Source organism: Tigriopus californicus, chromosome 4, assembly GCF_007210705.1.
Source record: "Tigriopus californicus strain San Diego chromosome 4, Tcal_SD_v2.1, whole genome shotgun sequence".
Lineage (NCBI taxonomy): Eukaryota > Metazoa > Arthropoda > Copepoda > Harpacticoida > Harpacticidae > Tigriopus > Tigriopus californicus.
The window spans coordinates 13,213,429-13,234,955 of record NC_081443.1 but is presented as its reverse complement, the minus strand read 5'-3'; the positions used below and the strand labels follow the sequence as shown (position 1 = coordinate 13,234,955).

At 40.9% G+C, this 21,527-nt stretch overlaps 3 protein-coding genes across 3 annotated transcripts; 1 reads left to right on the top strand and 2 right to left on the bottom strand.

The window, feature by feature from the left end:
• Positions 1–973: 973 nt before the first annotated feature.
• On the bottom strand, positions 974–6,356 carry LOC131879484 (ectonucleoside triphosphate diphosphohydrolase 1-like). Its single transcript, XM_059225828.1, has 3 exons — positions 5,028–6,356; positions 3,717–3,924; positions 974–3,113 (listed from the first exon to the last, which is right to left on the bottom strand). The coding sequence occupies exon 3, from the start codon at positions 3,071–3,073 to the stop codon at positions 1,601–1,603; it is 1,473 nt and encodes a 490-aa protein (XP_059081811.1). The 5' UTR covers positions 3,074–3,113; positions 3,717–3,924; positions 5,028–6,356; the 3' UTR covers positions 974–1,600.
• Positions 6,357–9,113: 2,757 nt separating this feature from the next.
• Positions 9,114–10,421, bottom strand: LOC131878978 (uncharacterized). The gene is made up of 2 exons (XM_059225157.1): positions 10,267–10,421; positions 9,114–10,134 (listed from the first exon to the last, which is right to left on the bottom strand). The coding sequence occupies exons 1-2, from the start codon at positions 10,337–10,339 to the stop codon at positions 9,155–9,157; spliced, it is 1,053 nt and encodes a 350-aa protein (XP_059081140.1). The 5' UTR covers positions 10,340–10,421; the 3' UTR covers positions 9,114–9,154.
• Positions 10,422–16,843: 6,422 nt separating this feature from the next.
• Positions 16,844–18,262, top strand: LOC131879070 (uncharacterized). Its single transcript, XM_059225273.1, has 2 exons — positions 16,844–17,109; positions 17,242–18,262. Exons 1-2 carry the CDS (start codon positions 17,037–17,039, stop codon positions 17,505–17,507), a joined length of 339 nt encoding a protein of 112 aa, XP_059081256.1. The 5' UTR covers positions 16,844–17,036; the 3' UTR covers positions 17,508–18,262.
• Positions 18,263–21,527: the final 3,265 nt, after the last annotated feature.

Below are 21,527 nucleotides of genomic sequence, written 5' to 3'. Positions count from 1 at the left end.
TTATCTTCTGGTCCTGAACTGCTGGGATTCCAATCCCAGTGGCGGTAAGTAAGTCCCTTGAACTTGGAACTCCCTGAGCCTGTGCAAGTTAACCCATGCCTTGGACACTTCTGCCTTCAGAGCATTATCAGAAGCATGATGTTTAGGTCAGGCCTTGGTCTCAATATGCACCCAGATACTACAGTCTTGGAAGGTTTCTCTTCAGAGCATTGATGGAAGCCTTGCCTCTTTCTAGCCTTTTTGCTCTCTGAAGGAATGCTAAAATATGAACCTTTGTCACAGCCCTTGATTGAAGTCCTAAGTTTTGATTAACGACTCTCCTCGTTGTTGTTGATGACAAACCCATGTCAAATGCAATTTTCCTGATGAACCACCTGAGGCTTCAAATGGCCTCGGCCTTCACATTAGCAATCATCCTCAGAGTCCGAACTTAAGCCAATCTACCGGCATTTTTTTTTTGTTTTTCATGTTGTCCAGTCTCCTCAAAAACCTTTTGGGACTGGTAGACGAGCTTTGTAGAAAAATCAAAGGTTATGACAAAGTCCCCATTCTTGAACCCCTCTTGAAGGCGCATAGCTTTTTGACATAGCTCTTTCATTTTAGTAAGGATTGTTTGTGTATCAGCAAACCTAAAAAAAAATTGAGCGCATGTGAAAGCTAAGAGATTACATAGAGCACGTCTCAAAGCAAAACAAATTATGGGAATGCTATTGAATGTGTCATCAAATATCAAATTTGAAAGCCGGCACGCGGTTTCCGGCGCACTCGGTATATGCACGGGAATTTTTTTTTCAGAAATCAAGTTGGCACAAAAAAGATTGATTGGATGTGAAACAAATCTTGGCAATTGCATTGATCATGAAATACCTACATTGACGTTCTCCTTTTTATGGTTTTCGAACCGGTTCAGATGTATGGCTATGGAATAACTCATCCGAAAGATCTCAATACATATAAGATATAGGAGTGCCTATCGGTGTTAAAAACTATTGCACAACGGTTTTATTCGTAGTATTCATGGCTGCGGATTAGAGATTGTTGGGCAGGGTACAAACAAAGGTATTTCAACAATGATGCATGAACGGGCAATCGGATCAACAAAGCAAAATTGCTCTCTCAACACAAATCAATTTGTTGAGGGTATCATGAAGTTTATTGTTTAAGAGGTGGATGAGTTGGGAAGAAAATGACTGTTGTTTGAAAGTGTAAAGCTTAAATAGGTGGCGAGGAAGGTACAGGAGCGAGTGTGGAGAGCATAGGTACTATGAACATATTGGCGGGAAGGCAGAGGTTCATAATATTACCACACTAGTGTACTTTTTAAGCATCATCAGTTACTACCATTAGAAGACATGCGCATCTTGGGACTGCCTCAGATAATACACCAGGCTTTTCTTGATCATCTTCCCTCAACGATAAATTTTTACTCACGAAAAGAAATATCCCCGCCAAGGTGGGCTGGAGAGCTTTAACACCACAAGCAAAAACAATTTAATCTCCCAATACCCAAGAGCATCCAGCCGAATGCAACTCAAGTTTTCTTGCATATTTTAATTATAAAACGTTAATTTGCTTGGTTCCCATTTTCGCAGCTTTGAAGTCAACATAAAGAGCATAGAGGTAAAAAACAATATGTAAGGTGGAAGAGTATACACATTACACAAATTAAAATCATCCATGGGAAGAAACATTGTGATATCAGTGTGATATTTCGACTTTCGTCTAGAGGTTCCTGGGAACGCATAGTAGCGTATCCTAGGGTCCACGAAACTTGACTTCCTTTGATTTCATCAACGAATTGAAGATGACCAAAGGTGTCTTTGTTAAAACTGAGCCCATCTGTCAAGATCTTAAAAACGTACGACACTTCAAAACAGTCTGTCTTGGAACACGTGTCACAACTTTGAGGTTCTTGACACACCTCTTTGATTTTGTGCATGGCTGTGGCGTAATCTGTCGATTTTTCAAGATTCAGTGGTTTTCTAAAACTGTGGTAGAAAGACGAGAATCCATAGAAGGTATCATTTGGTAATGATAATCCTGATGGGTTGAGGCATTCCTGTCCAAATATTTCCCGGCATGCACTGAAGTTGGTCAAAGGTTCCAAAACTTGGTCGCACTTGTGCTCGTCGTAAGAATCATGAAAGTGAAATTCCAAACCATCAGGTATTGAGACGAGCCAGTCAGAAAATTCGGCGTCAATAATTTTTGTGCAGTTGTTGGTAAAAATGTTGGATTTTATAGTGGAAAAATCCCCCAACCATTTATCCCTCAATTGGCTATGTTCATTTGCACATGGGTTGTGAATGTCGACGCCAGTCAAGTTTTCGCCTCTCTTAAAAGCTTGATAGATAGTCAAGGCCGTATACCGACCCATGGCCTCCCTTATACCGTAGCAACTTGCCATTGAAGGCCATACTGTGAAAGTTTGGTTAAACACATCCAACGTATGTGCTTGATCACAACCATCCACACAATTAAAAGCCACTTCCAGAGATCCACCGCCCATATCCAATGCACCAGCGGTTTCAATTTGTTCATTTCCAGATGATCCCTTGGGTGAGGCGGGAATAGCTCGAGACAAAACATTCACGGACAACCAACTATAGAGACTTTCGTCCGATCCTGACAGGATTGCCACATCGCCCACTTCAAAACGACTGTTCTTGATTACACGTTCAATCACCTCCAGGATCTCATCCACATCTTCTGGCTTTGATTCTTGCAATATTCGCATTCCAGCCGTGGCTCCGACGTAGATAGGAATGTCACTTGAAGTCGAACCCCAATCTTTCATGTCGTTGATTAAATCCTGCATAAAAGTGGTCAAATTACCAGGGTCCCCGGCAAATGACGTCACAGGCGTGTCCAAATAGATCTGTTCCATTTCCTGTACCAAACCAGTGCCACTAATCAGATCTGAACTCCAACGGTATAACAAGGCCGAGGTGTGACTTGAACCCGCGTCTATAACAACTGCCTCAACAATCTTAGGGGTGTGCTTGGACCATGTCGTGGGTAAATTGAACAAAGCGCCCAAGAACAGCATAATCACTATAGCCCATCTCTGCATGATTACAACTCTGCTTCGAAGGCTTGAATCCAGTTCACAACTACGAAAAAGGATAAATATGTGTGGTGAAGATCGAAAGAGAGGAGGCGTGGCATGGTGATTAGCGGAGTGTCTTAGCATGACAGAGGTCCCCGTTTGATTCTCTCTTCTCCAACCTTTTCTCAAAAAGGAAGCTTTTAGGCGCCAACCACACCCACAGATGGAGAACTAATCTGATACAGACAGTGACACTGCCTGGCGAAACCAAAAATGGACGATGTGATAGCTAGCTTCGTTGGCCGGGCAAGGTTTTACTCTCCGAAAGAGGCCAAAGTGGGAATGCATATTGAAGGCTGTCATAAAGACCCCAAGGAGATTACAGTGTAATTCGACAATCATCTTGCCACAAAAACTGAGTGCATGGGTAAAGCGGACCACCACATTGTCTGTTCCTATAGGCCTCACTTTGATTATCCGTATCGGTTGTGTTTGGCTATCCATGTGTGAGAGTGTTAAGCGTCTAAGAGTTCTCATGATGAATTCGGGATTTTAGAATCAAAGGGGGGCCTCTCTCATGTTGGGAAATAACGTAACCAGCACCCCACATCTTTTACCCATATGATTTGGTACATACAGACTAATCAAAATTAACACAACCCCTTACCTTAACAGGTTCCAAGTCGACCCTGCCAAGATGGCTGAATTCTGGAGGATGTAAGCTGATGAAGTAAGTCAGACTGCATTGTAGATGCTCTAGGCATAGATACGCGAGGTTGAGCATACGTCATCAAATTGGACCGATTTGATTGGCTGCCAATTGTCAACGAACATGGGCATGTTTGGAAACCTTCCCGACAGGGAGTCAGTCGCTTCTAAAAAGAGGTCACACGTTTGCATCGCATAATAGGGTAAAGGTTTGGATGATTTATGACAAATTTGATCCACCTTGGATTTAACCAACTCATTCCACCGGGTTAAGAGTATCTTTTGTCATTGCAACGGCATTAGTGTGGTATTTCTCAATAAAATGTAGTTGACCCACTGATCTTTCCCATGCTGCCAGTCTCAAGTTGGACTAAAGCACTTAATAAAAAAAGTACAACCATATTCAACAAATCACATTGTAAAGTATAACGGACTTGTTTCATGATAGACTCAGGAAGCTCACCTGTGATAATGTTAATCTGAATAATCTAATGAAAATTATAGCAATCTAGTCTTATGAAAACATGGGTTCAGGCACGATTTAGAAAGTAACAAAATAGTAGTAACAATCTAAAATGCTATATCCATGAATTAACTTGTTTTCAAGTAACATTTGGCAGTGTCCTTGACGAAAACATTCAACGATGCTTGTCATGATAGTACTCTTTCTTATACAGTGCATCAGTTCAAAATCTATTTAGAAACTTTTTAGTTCTACTGATCGTTTACATTTTTGAAGCGGAGCCACTTGTCAAACCTCGCGCGGCTCTGAATCCAGGGTCTCTAGACTGCATGACTAATCATAGCGACAGCAAGGCCTAGGGATTGCGATGAGAGCTAGCCAGGTGGATTCGTTTTCAGAGGACATGGGTGACAACTGAATGGCTGATAGAGTATGGTAGCTGATTTTTCAATCAGCATGAGTAGCACTTGTTTATTGCTACTGATTCAGCCCCAATAAAAAAACTGACCGACTGCCAATCCTTAGCGCGGGGGAATAAATACATTTTGCATTTCCACCCTAATAAGGGTGTTACTTTGTATGAAATATGGTTTACGTTCTGGACTTCAGAGGGCACTTTTTGACTCAGCTTCTACCAAATAAAAGGCCGATTGGGCCGATTTATCTTTATTAAATTAAAGTGAGTTTGTGTTGCTTTTGGCTAATTATATCAAAGTTCTATATATAATTAGTGACCCGGGTCAGAGATTTGGGCCCCTTTCCAATTTTGAGGTATTTTTCTTGCTGTCGCATGAATGCGGCACTTACTGGGTTCTTGGGAGCCACAAATGTTCACTTCCATCTTTTTTCACATCGATGCCCAAAGCTGGCGAATTGTCCATAATCCAACTGATACCAAGAACCAGGCCAACTGATTGAATTAATCCACACACCATACATGATTCTCATCAGTTGATTCGGCCTTTTCCATGATATAGGCATTAGGTGGTGGTTCTGACCAGAGTTGATCAAACCAGTGGATGGAAGGTAAATGGCTGATTTGTTGGGGGATAACAATTGACACTGATATGACCTTCAGGCTAGCACTTTCCACGAGTATGTGAACGACAATGAAGGGATTTTTCGTAATTCTCTTCATTCGAAAGGCCTCCGACCAAAAGGAGAAGAGCTTCATTAGCGTCACTACTATTGACTACAACGGAAGGCGTAAATTCAAATACTTATGAAGTAGAATGTACTAATAATCTATCTGAACGTGATAAAGTCATATTCAGTTGAGCATTCCATATCTCTTCTTTAAGCCCATGCATACATTGTCATGGCCAAAGGCGAAAAATAATTCTTATCACGTAAGTGCCCTTTTGCACTTTGCACCTTTGTATACACTTTTTTGACTTTTTTCATCCTTGGTCTAAAAAACACTATTTGATGAAACTGGCGCTCTTTCTGTGATAGAGTTGGTGACAGATGCTTCATTAAATTCTGTAAGGTATGTCACCAAAGGAGGAACACAAAAAGGCTATATTTTGAGCGATTATCGCCAATTTATAAATTAACAAATGCATCAAGTAAAATAGCATGTGCAATAGTATACACTCATTCCTAAACTTGTTTCACATCACTAAGTAACTGAACAACAACAACAACTTAACACTTGTCATGTTCTCAATGGGAGTGTATTGAGATGACTGTTTTATTATTTGACTAGATCTGGTTTATATACACATTGACTAGAATGACAGGTGCGAGCATGATCATGCAATCACACCAACACTGTTACTTTCCTTTCTCTTGCTGTGTTTTCATGTTTTCTTTTTCCTTCCTGCTCTTAGCCCCTTGATTCTTCGTATTTCGAACTTGCAAGATTTCCTTTAAATCTTCATATTCATGTTTCATTATTCAAGTCACATCACCATGTTTCAGCTTTGCCTCTGTCACAGTATTGCCTACGTTATCTATGTTCTCTATCCCTTGTCAAGGTCCTGGTGAAAACAAACTCTTGCGTACCCAGCACCTGAAAAATTAAATGTTAATGACACAGTCAATTTATTAACAGGCAAACCTTATCATAAGTTGTTGACGTATCTGATCATGATTGTTCATAATCTTCATTGCTCCACCTCAAAAGCATAGTTATACTGGCGATACAAAGTTAGTTTGTCATAGGAATAGCCAATAGTCTTGCAAAGATCGAATCTGCTCTTGGACTGCCGAGAGTAATATGGCCTAGAACGAAATGCCGCTCAATGATCTTCGAGTCAACGTCTTTGTCAGGGCTTGAACCGTTCTCAAAAAAAAGTAACGCTTTATCGTTACTGATACCTTTTGGAAAGAGTAACGCGTTACCGTTACTTTTGCAGAAAATATAAGGCCCTAAACTGCCAAGCAAACCCGTTTTTGCGATTTTTAAGCGTTTTGTAAGCATGAAGAGAAACAATTGACTCCCCTGATAATTTATTTGATCTTTTCAGCGGCAAGAAATTCGAAGGATTTCAGGCGGATTAAAAAAATCGAATAGGAAACCTTTACGCATTTTCTTTCAGTCATTTATACAAGAAGCAAGTAACGGAAACGGAAGGGCTAAAAACCTGGTCTGTTACCGCTACTTTTACTGAAAAAATAATGCGTTACCGGTATGTTGGGTCAAAAAGTAACGCGTTACAAGTAACGCCGATACTTGTAACGTCGTTACTAAAGCTCTGTCCACTCGTAAATAGTGGAGGTAAAGATATTCAGCAGGTATCATCCATGAAAAATTTAGGCACAGTTCTCCAAAACAATGGAAACTTCGATGAGCATATCCGCTTGAAAATGGGTTAAGTTTTTCAAATTCGTGGTTGGATAGGTCGCACGTTTAAGTCCAGAGATAGCATCACGATGTTACCTCTGAACAAGTCGATTGTATAACTACATCTTGATTATTTGATTATGCTTCCTAACTTTAGGACTAGGCATTTGAAATGGAGCAATAAACATGGTGAAGAGGACTTACATGACTAGAGACTACGAAAAAAAATCCTTTTAAGAGGCGATCTTCTTTTGGACATACAGACTTGTTATTGGCGCTAAAAAGCAAATTGCATTAAAAAGAAGATTTCATGGTGAGTAAATGACATTTTTTGCCCTTTTCTATCAAAGCAGAACACACAAGATGCTGAGTGCTTCTCTGAATCGCAAATTTGTTGCTTAAAAATAAATTGAATTCCCAAAACATGAGATCTCAACTTTTTGGAATATGTCCTCTTCCTTTTTCTCCCCATGGACAAAAACTGAGGTACTTTGAATCTTTTAGCCTCTTCCATTACTTTTTTGGCAACTTATTAACAGCTACAGCTACAGATACAAATGTTACCCATAGAAGTACACTCCAATTTATCACTTCTCCTTTTTTCGCTTTTCCCAACGAAAGTTCTTCATATTTCGCGTTTATATTTACTAACATGTAGTCTAATCAACTTTGTCAAGAATAGAATCAATGAAGTACTAAGGCAAATAAGCATGCTTGACCGATTAACTATTTAAAAGTTGTGCAAAGAGTTAGGTTCAGGATACCACAATGCATTCCCTGGCCAAAAGTCCCCCCAAAAAGTTGACTCCTCCAAGTGTAAATATGCAACAAATTTAGAACAATTATCCCAGATTTCAATGTCATTGTTCATCAGCGAAACATTTTGACGGACGCAAGTCGAGTTCTAAGACTGTTTTTTTAGAAATCTATTTCAAAACACTCGAATATTTAAAAATGCTCTAATGGAGCAAAACATTTGAAATAGATATTTATCATGCAATAACATTTTTTCGGATTCCCTTGACATGATCTAATAGGTAGCCCTATAAGCAAGCCTGCCTGACGTAACTAAGCGGCTCTCCCACCTTAAGTGCTAGCTTCCCATCATGAATGAAACTTCTATTATTATCGAGAGCTTAGCCTTGAATTCTTATCACGTGGAGTCTATGAATTAAGACCCTTTGATATACTTTATCAAATGACTTGGAAAAAACAGAATAAATTACATCAACTAACTCATGACAAGACGTGTCCAAAAAATTTTTTCTATTTTTTATTTCAGACAAAGAAACAGCTGGATTTGATTTTGCATATTACTCTCAGCAACCCACGAGTCGATTCAATCTTCAGGGTCACCAACATGTGTTAGGGCAGCTATTTAGTTGATCAACACGCTTTATGCCGGTCTGACCAAATCCATTCCTTCTGCTAAGAAATTATCTGTCTGCCTCTTCAAGTCCATTGACTTAGAGCGAGGTAATTTCTGGTGAATTTATTTCGAATTTTTGTGACCTTGTCTGGAGATTTTTCACCCTCGTTCCCACTATCAAATGATCATTAATTCAATCCCGCCAATCCAAAGGCTACTGCCGTGAAATTTCAAAATGCCATAGATGTCCCCCACAGTTATTGTGAGCATTTATCCTGTTTTTTCCAAGTCATTTGATAAAGTATGTCAAAGGGTTTTAATTCATAGACTCCACGAGATAAGAATTCAAGGCTAAGCTCTCGATAATATAATAATAGAAGTTTCATTCATGATGGGAAGCTAGCACTTAAGGTGGGAGAGCCGCTTAGTTACGTCAGGCAGGCTTGCTTATAGGGCTAAGTCAAGATCAGGGGCCAAGGCCCTTCTCTTTGACAATCAAAAGGTGCCCGTAGTTTTTGTGAAAACGATTGAATATTGCATACAAATTTTCGGGTTGGATTCCCAGAGCTTCTTTTGCTTTCTTCATTAGATTTACAATCGAACATTCATTCATGGAAAGCCCTACCTACTTCAGGTGGCATTAATGGTTTGACATTGACACGTGTATACAAATACATACTTGGATGTTGGTCCGGGAAAACAAGTCAACGACTGCCATGAAAAAGGACAGGGCCAAGACAATAATGGTGCAATGTATTTCATTTCTTTAGCATCTCTCTAGCAATCGACCATGCCTGAACAAGACACATAGTCAAGGAAATAGGAATCGGTACTTTTGGCCGTGTTCTTAATCCCGGTCCATTTACCCGATCCGTTTTCCAGGGGAAAGTGCAAGCCTTCAATTTTGTTATTCTCGTCCAAATGGACGGGCCTATCAAACGATTCAAGGCCCATTGAATTGCCGAAAACGTAGACCTCTCCCTCGAAAAACAGGACGTGTCCATAGACGGTTGAAAAATGACGATAAGAGTTGGTAGCACTCGGGCCTGTGGACCATTGGTTGGTGGCCAAATCCAAGACCTGACTCGTCAAAGTCACATCATCACTATAATACGAATTGGCCGCGGAAAACGCAAACAATTTCGGTTCAGTGTTGCCGCTCGTCGGAGCCACCACAAAATAGCGGTATCGGACTCCACGCCCCACTCTTGTATAAGGTGTCAGCGAGGTCCATGTGGGTGTGACCTCATCCAGATCGATGATGCTGACCAGCACCTTGTTCCAAAGTCGGTAGTCGGTGGAAGGCGCCACATAGAGCACTTTCTCGCCACTGAAGTGAAGTAGCTGTGGCGAGCGACTGTGGTATGGCAAGTCGATACCGGGTTGAATGTCCTGGGGCCCCTGGACAATGTAAGTCTTGTTAGTGTACTGGGGCCAGGATTTGCCCTTGGGCGTCATTCGACCACTGGCCACCCACATGTCCGAGCCTTTGTTAATCTGAGTGCTCGTGGCTGACATGATGCTCTCGGGCATTTGGAAGGTCTGGGACCACCTGCGGTCGATGTATTGGTAGCATTTGGACATGTCCCCGTAGTCCCGCCCGTGGGTGCAGATGGTGGGACGGCTGTCCACCTGCCCGCCAAACATAGGCCACTGACCCGAGGGAAATGGGCTCAATGGGCATTGATGGGTGGCCGTACTCAGCACCAAAGGCTCCAGTCGTTTGGCATCCACAATAATGTGCTCAGCTTGGAAACCTATTTTCAGCAGGAGGAGATTGAGGGCCAAAGAAAAAGGTATGAGCAAAACAAAGCGAAGTTTTAACACACGATTCCAATTTCATTGCTTCCAAATCGAGCCGGAACACAATTTTGAAGTAGGCTACTTACTCAATCCATGGATGAGCAAGGAAGGAGAACCCAAAAGCAACAAGAAGAAGAACAACAATGGTTGGGCGGGCATGTTCCAAGAGACTTGGGAAAATGTGACTGAAGAATCGTGAAACAAGGCTGACCTTAAATACTTGACCAATCCTTTGTTGTGGAAAATCAATACACTTTCTTGCCACCTGTACCAACAGGACTGGCATTATTTGTGAGGAAAATGCAAAAATGATGGAATGGTCAAAAGTAGAGCAGACTTTTAGCGCTACAAGTTAAGTGGCACTTGACTGAACACCACTACTTGTAAGGTCTATTCAGAATTGTTGCCATCTCCGAATTCTTGACAAGCGAATGAACAATAACTACCGAGTGACAATGAGCACTCCGATATTCACGCGCCTTCTATATTCTATAAGTGGCTTAGCCATTGTTTAGACAAAACCACGAAATTTGGGTATGAATATGACTTGCCAATATGGAACAACCCAATCATATGCTTATGAAATACATTAGACAGCCTCAAGATATTCCAACGTTTAGATGAATTGCTGAAATTTCCAAAATAAATATAAAGAAGCTTTTAAGTCATTAGAGATCTAGCTTTTTTCCTGAAGACCAAAGTGATGGCTGACCCCACCAAGATCATGAAGATCAGTGACGAGCACCAGATTGCCAAGCCCGCCATCCACTGCGCCGTTCACCTCGATCTTGGCCTGAAACCGTTCGCTCATGTTCCAAGGCACCTCCTGGTGACTAATGTGAGCAGGTTAAAGGGGCAGGTGCTTCCCCATTTAAATAGTAACCCCATGGATAATGGCATACGTCGAGATCACTTTCCAATGTTTGACACTAGGGTAAGCTAGAGAGGAGATTTCCCAACAAAGCGCAAAGCTGCATGGCGTAAAACAGAAGTTACAGGTAGAACATAACGCCTTGCACACGCACCTAGCCATGTCTTGCTCACCTTTTCTCATGAATTAAAGCCTTCTCTTCAAGACCACTTGAACCTGATATTGACGGAAAGCTTCACCTAGGCATTAATAATTAATAAGTCAAGCAACATGCAAACGGTTTCTTTAGGTTGACCAGATTTAGGGGAAGACCCTTTGATTTGCGAAGTCTTAGGAACATAATTTCCAAGTTAACTTCCCTTCTTGCCCCCGCTGTAGCCTGTTTAATACCCAAGGTTTTAAATTGGCGATGTAGCTTCTTGTAGCTCTAACTAAAACTGATTTTCAACCAATACACGAGTCTCGGGTTTTTGCGAGCTAATCATTGGGTCATCCTGGGTTTCTAGGTACTCTCTCTCTACGAATTTGAGTTGGCAGACCGAGCTAGTCCTTGAATGTAGGGTTGATCTGGAATGCTATCTAAGAATTTGTCCAAGTCTGACTTGAAAGATGCAACCGGATCAACAAGGCCTACGTATTCTCTACAAATATTAGAGGGAAGCAAATTAAACAATGAAGAGGCCCGAGGAAGAAAGGATGTGGACTTCACTGTTTGAACTAGCCTAGATCCTTAGATTCATTTTTCAAGCCTCCTCAACAATAAGACAATGAATGCTTCTCTCAGTTTTTCATACCTTAATAAATACGGATATCAAGTACTTTTATGGTTTTCCACTAATTTCCTTTTCAAATATGGATCCTTATTTGATTAAAAACACTTAAATTTACTATGAAGTATGGATAATCTCGTTTTATTGAGACTATAGTTGCTGTCTTGATTCAACGCAATGGCCTAACTTGGCGGTCAGGGGAAAGCCGTGTCGTTTCCTCTCTTTAGGGTCCCTGGCTAAGGCCAATGATTAGGTTCAAAGGGCGAGTCATCCCATATTACAAACAGCTTTATTTTTGCTTTTATCTACGTATCTCTGTCGTAATACACTATCAATAGATGGGCAATTGATACTTTCTTATCTCGTTTATGGCATCAATGACAATAAACCATGCAATGTGAAGTGGAAAAAAAATCAATATGGGCGATGAAAAAGTCATTTTGAGGGGAGCACCTATACCGGTAAGTAATCACGATTGCTCGGTCCTCCATCACAGTAGTCATCGTGGACCTGAGAGATGATTCGCTCCAATGGATCCCAATGACACCTTATCCATTGGACCAAAGATCCAGAATATTCCATATTATGGCGCTGCCAAATGGCCATGAAAAAGATCTATAGGCGTTCGCAGAAGTTTCCTCAACACGAGGAACTCTCAGTGTTCAAAATGGACGTTTTTGGACAGCCTTAGGATCCACCATATATTTTCAAGGGGATATCTTCATGTTTGGGCGAAACTATGGGGAGTTTCGGAAAATCTAAGGATGGCAATTTTCATCAATCGAGACCGAAAAATGGACTTCCATTGAAAGCATCTCGCCAAAGACCGAATTCGCACTTTCATGAAATTGCTGTTTGGTGGGGCATTGTTGATCGCTAATAAGCTATACTCGTACAAAAAATGTTGTTCGTATGTTGAGCAGAAATTCGAGATGGTTTTTCTAACCGGTTTTCTTCCCAATCGCTCGCTTCAGCTCTTTGGCACATCCGAACCGTCAAACTTCTGGAATTTCTACTCGACGTTGAAAAAACATATTTTGTCGGAGCATGCTAATAACTATTGGCAACCTTATGAAAGTCATGTGATTCAGGATTGATAATAGTTTTCTTTCTTCAAATTTATACACTTTGGAAATTTGATCAACGACTTGATTCTTTCTTCTAACTGAACGTTACATTCCCCAATAATTAATCACAAAGCAACACCGCGTAAGAGATCAAGTGAAATCCATTATTCCTTCTACTTTCGTGTTGTTGCCTTTTCTGTTAATTGGCTCGAGTTGGACGTCCGGTCCCCTTTTCCTAGTTGGTGGTTTTATATCTCCCACACGTAGGAAGTTGCTCTTTGACAGGTTCCTTCGGCTCTTTAAAGCTGACAACGACCGATGGCCGTGTTCTTAGAATTCAACCACCCGCTCTGGTTTAGTACCGATTGGTGCCGGCGGCAATGGATGGAAACCAGGACGAACGACGATTACATTGCTCGTCTGTTCACTCGGTCATTTCGTCGTTCCAAGGAGGACCAAGAGTCATTCACAAACAACGTGATTGGCCGTCCACCTGACCATTTTACATCCAAAAGTAGACGGTGGGGGGCTGATGGTTGTTGTTGATTGTTCAGTCCCTGGGGATTTGAAGTCAACATGTCAACATCAAAGAGACAGGGAACGTTTCGATGTCGACAACAGTAGATGGATCTTTCATATTGGTCAGTCGCTCGTGCTTCTTAAGAGTGTTCATATCTCTTTCTATCGATACCTCACTCTCATTGTTCGAGACCTTCAGTTCGAAGTCGATTTCGTCACAATGCTCGATTTCGGAAGTAAACCTCAAGCCCAACCTTCAGAGCAGGCCCCTGGAACCCAAAGGGAACCCAATCGGCCCATATATCGGGCTCATGGTATCAAAGTTCTTAGCAATGTCGAAAGGCAAACTACGGGACATGACTACGTGTACCAGTGTGTCATGTGCAAGAAAGGGTATCGTGATGTGGACAGCTTCTTTTCTCACATGAGTATGAGTCTTATGTGTCAAAAACCCTATATCTTACCTGAAGTGAATCCGGTGACCTTGCCAACACCCAAAGCCCCTAGTCCTCCGAAGACGTGTGGTCCACTCCAAACCTTCAGTCCCTGTATCAAGAAGCAGACTACAAAGCCCAAGAAAACCATCGCTAACTTTCTGCAGTCCCAAGAGGCCAAACAGTCGATTCATATGAGGAAGCGTCAGGTCAATCTTCGTCAAGATCTCATGGGTGCCCAACGATTCACGGAGATGTGGACCAAGGCGTCAAGGGCTCGGAGCGATTCCAATGTCAAATGTCAAGCTTGCTCCAAGTTTTTCAACTCCACGGACTCCTTGTCAATGCACATGAGAACCCACTATGTCGATTCGAGTGTCCGCGAGAGGGCGCTCAAGTGTTCCACTTGTCAGGGGGAATTCCTCGATGAGTTGCTCAAATCGGCTCATCTCCAAAATGGTCAGTGCCAAAAGCGATGTAGTCAATGTGTCCAAGGATTCGATGATCCCGCAAGTTTGACCCGACACCTGGCTTGTCAATCATGTACCAGTATTGTCCCATCCACCAGTTACTAATGTCCTAACATTCCTCTGTGATATCAACTCCGTCCTTCTCAAGTTTTCATGTCTTGCAAATGTTGTCATGTGGTTGTCAAAGTGGAACAAAATAAAAAATGTGCAAAAGGCAAAATAAGTAGTTGTTTCAAATTGACCTTGAGGTAGATAGATGACCATTCAGGATCAGAAATCAGAAGCTGTCAAGTTGGGAATTGCGCCATATAATGCCGTTTAAAGATTCGAGCCTTAGGTTAATGTTAAGTGTCAATAATAACAGAAAAAAGGAAATTTGAATGAGCCTTTTTTAGCAGTAACAAAGAAGCCGCCTCAACCTTTGCTTACGTAATTAGCGAAGGAATGTCAAAGGACAGGAACGTTTTAGTCCAAAGTTATCTAGTACTTGTCGTTTACCTGATAATCTTTGTCAAGTGCTTTTCAACGATGGTGTCGTTTTACCGATCAAAGGAGGCTTTTTAATGGGTGTCTGAAATTCGGGAAGAAAGGTCCTCCAATGAATTGGTAACCTAGAGCGAAAGAATTGACCAAAATCTTGGCGACAATTCATTTGAGGGTGAACCAGGCTCGTGTACATAACCACAACATCATCCCAAAAGCTAGAGACCTTTAATCATCTCCTTTGCTTCCAGCCTTGTTCTACAACTCATTTCGACTAATTATAAATCAAAAGAAATTGGAACAAGCCCAATTTTGTACCATTCAACCCTTGAGATTGGTTAGCATTTCACAGGAGGATTCACTACATGAGGAGTGTTTAAGGGTCTTCCATAGTCATTCTCGAGATTTCGGGGTAATTTTTCAAAAAGGATCATTCTAAGGTGGCATCGAACGAAGTAAGTGATTACATGATGGAAAGGATCAGGGTAGTTGTAACAAATTTACAAGGATCGCAAGAAAGTAATTCGTTTTTTTCCGAAGAGGATGAGCAATCCCATTACATTTTAAAATGGAGTAATTGTGATGACCCAATAAAAAACTAAAAGTTAGTCGTTACCTGTTCCTTTATCACGCTCCAGAATGGCCTTTAATTTCATAGCTCTCACCTGACGACGGAATGAAACTTGAAGCTCACAGCTAATCCCAAGAAAAAATGCCATTTCTACCATTTTCAATTTAATATAAAACTTAGGAATATCATGCATTCTGAACAGGAAACCAGTAATTGCTATCACATTATCATGTCGTTGTAACTGTAATTAATTACACTGAGAAACCGAGTAATTGCGATTAACTGCATTTGAAAGGATGTAATCGATGTATTTCGACAAATTGCAGATTACAATTACATTTCCGCCCGCCGAGAGAAAATATGTACATCTTTTAAAAACCATTGGGTTCAAGCTTGACACAGATGTTTCTTCATGAAATCTTACTCATCGATTCAGTCCTTTGCTTGAACTTTCCCTCCTGAATGGACTCCAATGCTCATCGGACTTTGCACTCCTGGAGCAGAGTCCTATTGGGTTGCCTAGAGATCCGAAACCCATATAGGAGATCTACAGTAGTGTTGCCAAATTTCCCTGCCACTGTTCGTAGGGCTGTTTCAAAATTTGAAAAAGTTGGAATATCCGAATTTGGACCCCCAAAGCTAAACCTGTCTTCAAAGAGGGCGTAAAACATGGTCCTTGATGTCTAAATTTGGCTTTAAAGGATCGTAGAAAGAAAAAGGAACATCAGTAAAGCCTTTGAGAAGTTCCCAGGTGGCCTTACTCGAAGATGATGGCCTTTAAAGGTCAAAACCAGCCAACATATATTTCTGTCTGGGTAAAAATGGGGTACTACTCATCAAAGTAAAGGTTTTCAATGCCGAGTATTTCGAAAAAGCAAAAGAAAATAGCTTTTGAAGCGCTTTACTTATAAAACGATCCTCTAATTAAGTTTGACTGTCATTTGAACTAATGACTAGTGATGTTTACATGCCAAAAGACTGATTTATCAGATTCAGAACAGCAACAATTTGAAGAAGGGATTATGATGGGAAAGCATCTTTCCAAAGAGAATAACCTTCGCATTTACGCCTAAACTATATCTGAACTGCTTTATTGTTTACAACTCTCCTCAATCAAATTCCATTGGACTAAAAGACCTAACTCAGAGCGAATTTACCAACTAATTGTTTGCTAGGAATTAATTCTTTAGCTTGAGTAAGTTGCACCGAATTTCCCCCATTTCCATGACTTTTGGCACAGGTTTCTAACAGGGGAGGCTTCATAAGTTGTTCCGTGGTGCCAAGTCATGTTCATACCCAAATTTCGTGGTTTTGTCTAAACCATGGCTAAGCCACGTATCGAATATAGAAGGCGCGCGAATATTGGAGTGCTCATTGTCACTCGGTAGTTATTGTTCATTCGCTTGTCAAGAATTCGGAGATGGCAACAATTTTGAATAGACCTTACAAGTAGTGGTGTTCAGTCAAGTGCCACTTAACTTGTAGCGCTAAAAGTCTGCTCTACTTTTGACCATTCCATCATTTTTGCATTTTCCTCACATATAATGCCAGTCCTGTTGGTACAGGTGGCAAGAAAGTGTATTGATTTTCCACAACAAAGGATTGGTCAAGTATTTAAGGTCAGCCTTGTTTCACGATTCTTCAGTCACATTTTCCCAAGTCTCTTGGAACATGCCCGCCCAACCATTGTTGTTCTTCTTCTTGTTGCTTTTGGGTTCTCCTTCCTTGCTCATCCATGGATTGAGTAAGTAGCCTACTTCAAAATTGTGTTCCGGCTCGATTTGGAAGCAATGAAATTGGAATCGTGTGTTAAAACTTCGCTTTGTTTTGCTCATACCTTTTTCTTTGGCCCTCAATCTCCTCCTGCTGAAAATAGGTTTCCAAGCTGAGCACATTATTGTGGATGCCAAACGACTGGAGCCTTTGGTGCTGAGTACGGCCACCCAACAATGCCCATTGAGCCCATTTCCCTCGGGTCAGTGGCCTATGTTTGGCGGGCAGGTGGACAGCCGTCCCACCATCTGCACCCACGGGCGGAACTACGGGGACATGTCCAAATGCTACCAATACATCGGCCGCAGGTGGTCCCAGACCTTCCAAATGCCCGAGAGCATCATGTCAGCCACGAGCCACGCAGATTAACAAAGGCTCGGACATGTGGGTGGCCAGTGGTCGAATGACGCCCAAGGGCAAATCCTGGCCCCAGTACACTAACAAGACTTACATTGTCCAGGGGCCCCAGGACATTCAACCCGGTATCGACTTGCCATACCACAGTCGCTCGCCACAGCTACTTCACTTCAGTGGCGAGAAAGTGCTCTATGTGGCCTTCCACCGACTACCGACTTTGGAACAAGGTGCTGGTCAGCATCATCGATCTGGATGAGGTCACACCCACATGGACCTCGCTGACACCTTATACAAGAGTGGGGCGTGGAGTCCGATACCGCTATTTTGTGGTGGCTCCGACGAGCGGCAACACTGAACCGAAATTGTTTGCGTTTTCCGCGGCCAATTCGTATTATAGTGATGATGTGACTTTGACGAGTCAGGTCTTGGATTTGGCCACCAACCAATGGTCCACAGGCCCGAGTGCTACCAACTCTTATCGTCAGTTTTCAACCGTCTATGGACACGGCCTGTTTTTCGAGGGAGAGGTCTACGTTTTCGGCAATTCAATGGGCCTTGAATCGTTTTGATAGGCCCGTCCATTTGGACGAGAATAACAAAATTGAAGGCTTGCACTTTCCCCTGGAAAACGGATCGGGTAAATGGACCGGGATTAAGAACACGGCCAAAAGTACCGATTCCTATTTCCTTGACTATGTGTCTTGTTCAGGCATGGTCGATTGCTAGAGAGATGCTAAAGAAATGAAATACATTGCACCATTATTGTCTTGGCCCTGTCCTTTTTCATGGCAGTCGTTGACTTGTTTTCCCGGACCAACATCCAAGTATGTATTTGTAGATACGTGTCCATGTCAAATCATTAATGCCACCTGAAGTAGGTAGGGCTTTCCATGAATGAATGTTCGATTGTAAATCTAATGAAGAAAAGGTAGCCTTGCTTTCAACAATAGGTATTTGTAGTTACAATTTTTGTGTTGTATTTACACAGCAATATTGTCTAAATCTCCTTAATTGAATTCCGTTATTCTGAAGCATGCCATGGTCGCAAATCTTCAACAATTATTACTTGTCAATACTTGAGAACAGAAAAAGATTTCTGGTTTTGAATACTTCTCGTGAATGACTATTTTAAAAGAAACGAAATCTTCCTTTGGCTTGAAAATGTTGCTCCATATTTACCAACTCTCCGCATTTTCATGACTTTCGGCTCAGTTTTCTAAGCTTTATAAGCTTGATAATTTATAAAGCTATTTTTCTAAAACTATTTTTTCATCACGATTTTTGCGTCATTGTTGGAAACCCTCAATAATCGTTATTTGAAACCAAGAAGAGATCTAAGTTTTAAGTGTGAAATGGTACAATATATATCTACTCCAGGAAACGTCCAAAATGTCAATGGCAGATATTTTCATGTCTTATCCCCTTGACTGCTTGACCGCTTTGCCTTATACCAATCTGAGTGAGAATTTCGGTCGACGCAGAATTTAATTGATTCCTGGAAGGGGTAAAGCAGATAAGCCGTGAAGCGGATAAGCCACAAAAATAGCAGGTAATATCTCCTCAAAGTAGTGACTGGACAACTCAACCCAAGGAAACAACTGGGTTGAGTTGTCCGGTCACCGATGACAGGAAAACTTCAAATTTTAGGACTTTTTGAAATAAAAAAAATACATTAATTGAACAAAGTGTGGCTTCTTTTGGGATAAAAAACCTTAAATGTTGGTCATCCAAGCCAAATCAAAGGCAATGTAACTTTAATGAGTGACGCCATTACATCTTTTGGCGTACGATGGACATTTGATTTTCTGCAAGTGTCCATGTCAAATCATTAATGCCACCTGAAGTAGGTAGGGCTTTCCATGAATGAATGTTCGATTGTAAATCTAATGAAAAAAAGCTAGCCTTGCTTTCAACAATAGGTATTTGTAGTTACAATTTTTGTTAATGTGTTGTATTTACGCAGCAGTATTGTTTCAATCTCCTTAATTAAATTCCGCTATTCTGAAGCATGTCATGGTCACAAATCTTCAACAATTATTACTTGGCAATACTTGAGAACTCTCCACATTTTCATGACTTTCGGCTCAGGTTTCTAACAGGGAAACTTCATAAGCTATAAAGCTATTTTTTTCTTTTTTTTTTCATCACGAATTTTGACAACTTGACCCACTACACAACTCAACCCAAGGACAACTGGGTCGAGTTGTCCGGTCACCGATGACAGGAAAACTTCAAATTTTAGGACTTTTTGAAATAAAAAAAATACATTAATTGAACAAAGTGTGGCTTCTTTTGGGATAAAAAAACCTTAAATGTTGGTCATCCAAGCCAAATCAAAGGCAATGTAACTTTAATGAGTGACGCCATTACATCTTTTGGCGTACGATGGACATTTGATTTTCTTGCAAGTGTCCATGTCAAATCATTAATGCCACCTGAAGTAGGTAGGGCTTTCCATGAATGAATGTTCGATTGTAAATCTAATGAAAAAAAGCTAGCCTTGCTTTCAACAATAGGTATTTGTAGTTACAATTTTGTTAATGTGTTGTATTTACGCAGCAGTATTGTTTCAATCTCCTTAATTAAATTCCGCTATTCTGAAGCATGTCATGGTCACAAATCTTCAACAATTATTACTTGGCAATACTTGAGAACTCTCCACATTTTCATGACTTTCGGCTCAGGTTTCTAACAGGGAAACTTCATAAGCTATAAAGCTATTTTTTTCTAAACTTTTTTTTCATCACGAATTTTGACAACTTGACCCACTACACAACTCAACCCAAGGGACAACTGGGTCGAGTTGTCCGGTCACCGATGACAGGAAACTTCAAATTTTAGGACTTTTTGAAATAAAAAAAAATACATTAATTGAACAAAGTGTGGCTTCTTTTGGGATAAAAAAACCTTAAATGTTGGTCATCCAAGCCAAATCAAAGGCAATGTAACTTTAATGAGTGACGCCATTACATCTTTTGGCGTACGATGGACATTTGATTTCTTGCAAGTGTCCATGTCAAATCATTAATGCCACCTGAAGTAGGTAGGGCTTTCCATGAATGAATGTTCGATTGTAAATCTAATGAAAAAAAGCTAGCCTTGCTTTCAAACAATAGGTATTTGTAGTTACAATTTTTGTTAATGTGTTGTATTTACGCGCAGCGTATTGTTTCAATCTCCTTAATTAAATTCCGCTATTCTGAAGCATGTCATGGTCACAAATCTTCAACAATTATTACTTGGCAATACTTGAGAACTCTCCACATTTTCATGACTTTCGGCTCAGGTTTCTAACAGGGAAACTTCATAAGCTATAAAGCTATTTTTTCTTTTTTTTCATCACGAATTTTGACAACTTGACCCACTACACAACTCAACCAAAGGACAACTGGGTCGAGTTGTCCGGTCACCGATGACAGGAAAACTTCAAATTTTAGGACTTTTTGAAATAAAAAAAATACATTAATTGAACAAAGTGTGGCTTCTTTTTTGGATAAAAAAACCTTAAATGTTGGTCATCCAAGCCAAATCAAAGGCAATGTAACTTTAATGAGTGACGCCATTACATCTTTTGGCGTACGATGGACATTTGATTTTCTGCAAGTGTCCATGTCAAATCATTAATGCCACCTGAAGTAGGTAGGGCTTTCCATGAATGAATGTTCGATTGTAAATCTAATGAAAAAAAGCTAGCCTTGCTTTCAACAATAGGTATTTGTAGTTACAATTTTTGTTAATGTGTTGTATTTACGCAGCAGTATTGTTTCAATCTCCTTAATTAAATTCCGCTATTCTGAAGCATGTCATGGTCACAAATCTTCAACAATTATTACTTGGCAATACTTGAGAACTCTCCACATTTTCATGACTTTCGGCTCAGGTTTCTAACAGGGAAACTTCATAAGCTATTAAGCTATTTTTTTCTTTTTTTTCATCACGAATTTGACAACTTGACCCACTACACAACTCAACCCAAGGGACAACTGGGTCGAGTTGTCCGGTCACCGATGACAGGAAAACTTCAAATTTTAG

Coding starts and splice junctions, on each gene's coding strand:
- LOC131879484 (XM_059225828.1), bottom strand. CDS start 3,073: ATGCAGAGATGGGCTATAGTGATTATGCTGTTCTTGGGCGCTTTGTTC.
- LOC131878978 (XM_059225157.1), bottom strand. CDS start 10,339: ATGCCCGCCCAACCATTGTTGTTCTTCTTCTTGTTGCTTTTGGGTTCT. Junction 10,135..10,266: donor CTTGCTCATCCATGGATTGA/GTAAGTAGCCTA, acceptor TGCTGAAAATAG/GTTTCCAAGCTGAGCACATT.
- LOC131879070 (XM_059225273.1), top strand. CDS start 17,037: ATGCCCGCCCAACCATTGTTGTTCTTCTTCTTGTTGCTTTTGGGTTCT. Junction 17,110..17,241: donor CTTGCTCATCCATGGATTGA/GTAAGTAGCCTA, acceptor TGCTGAAAATAG/GTTTCCAAGCTGAGCACATT.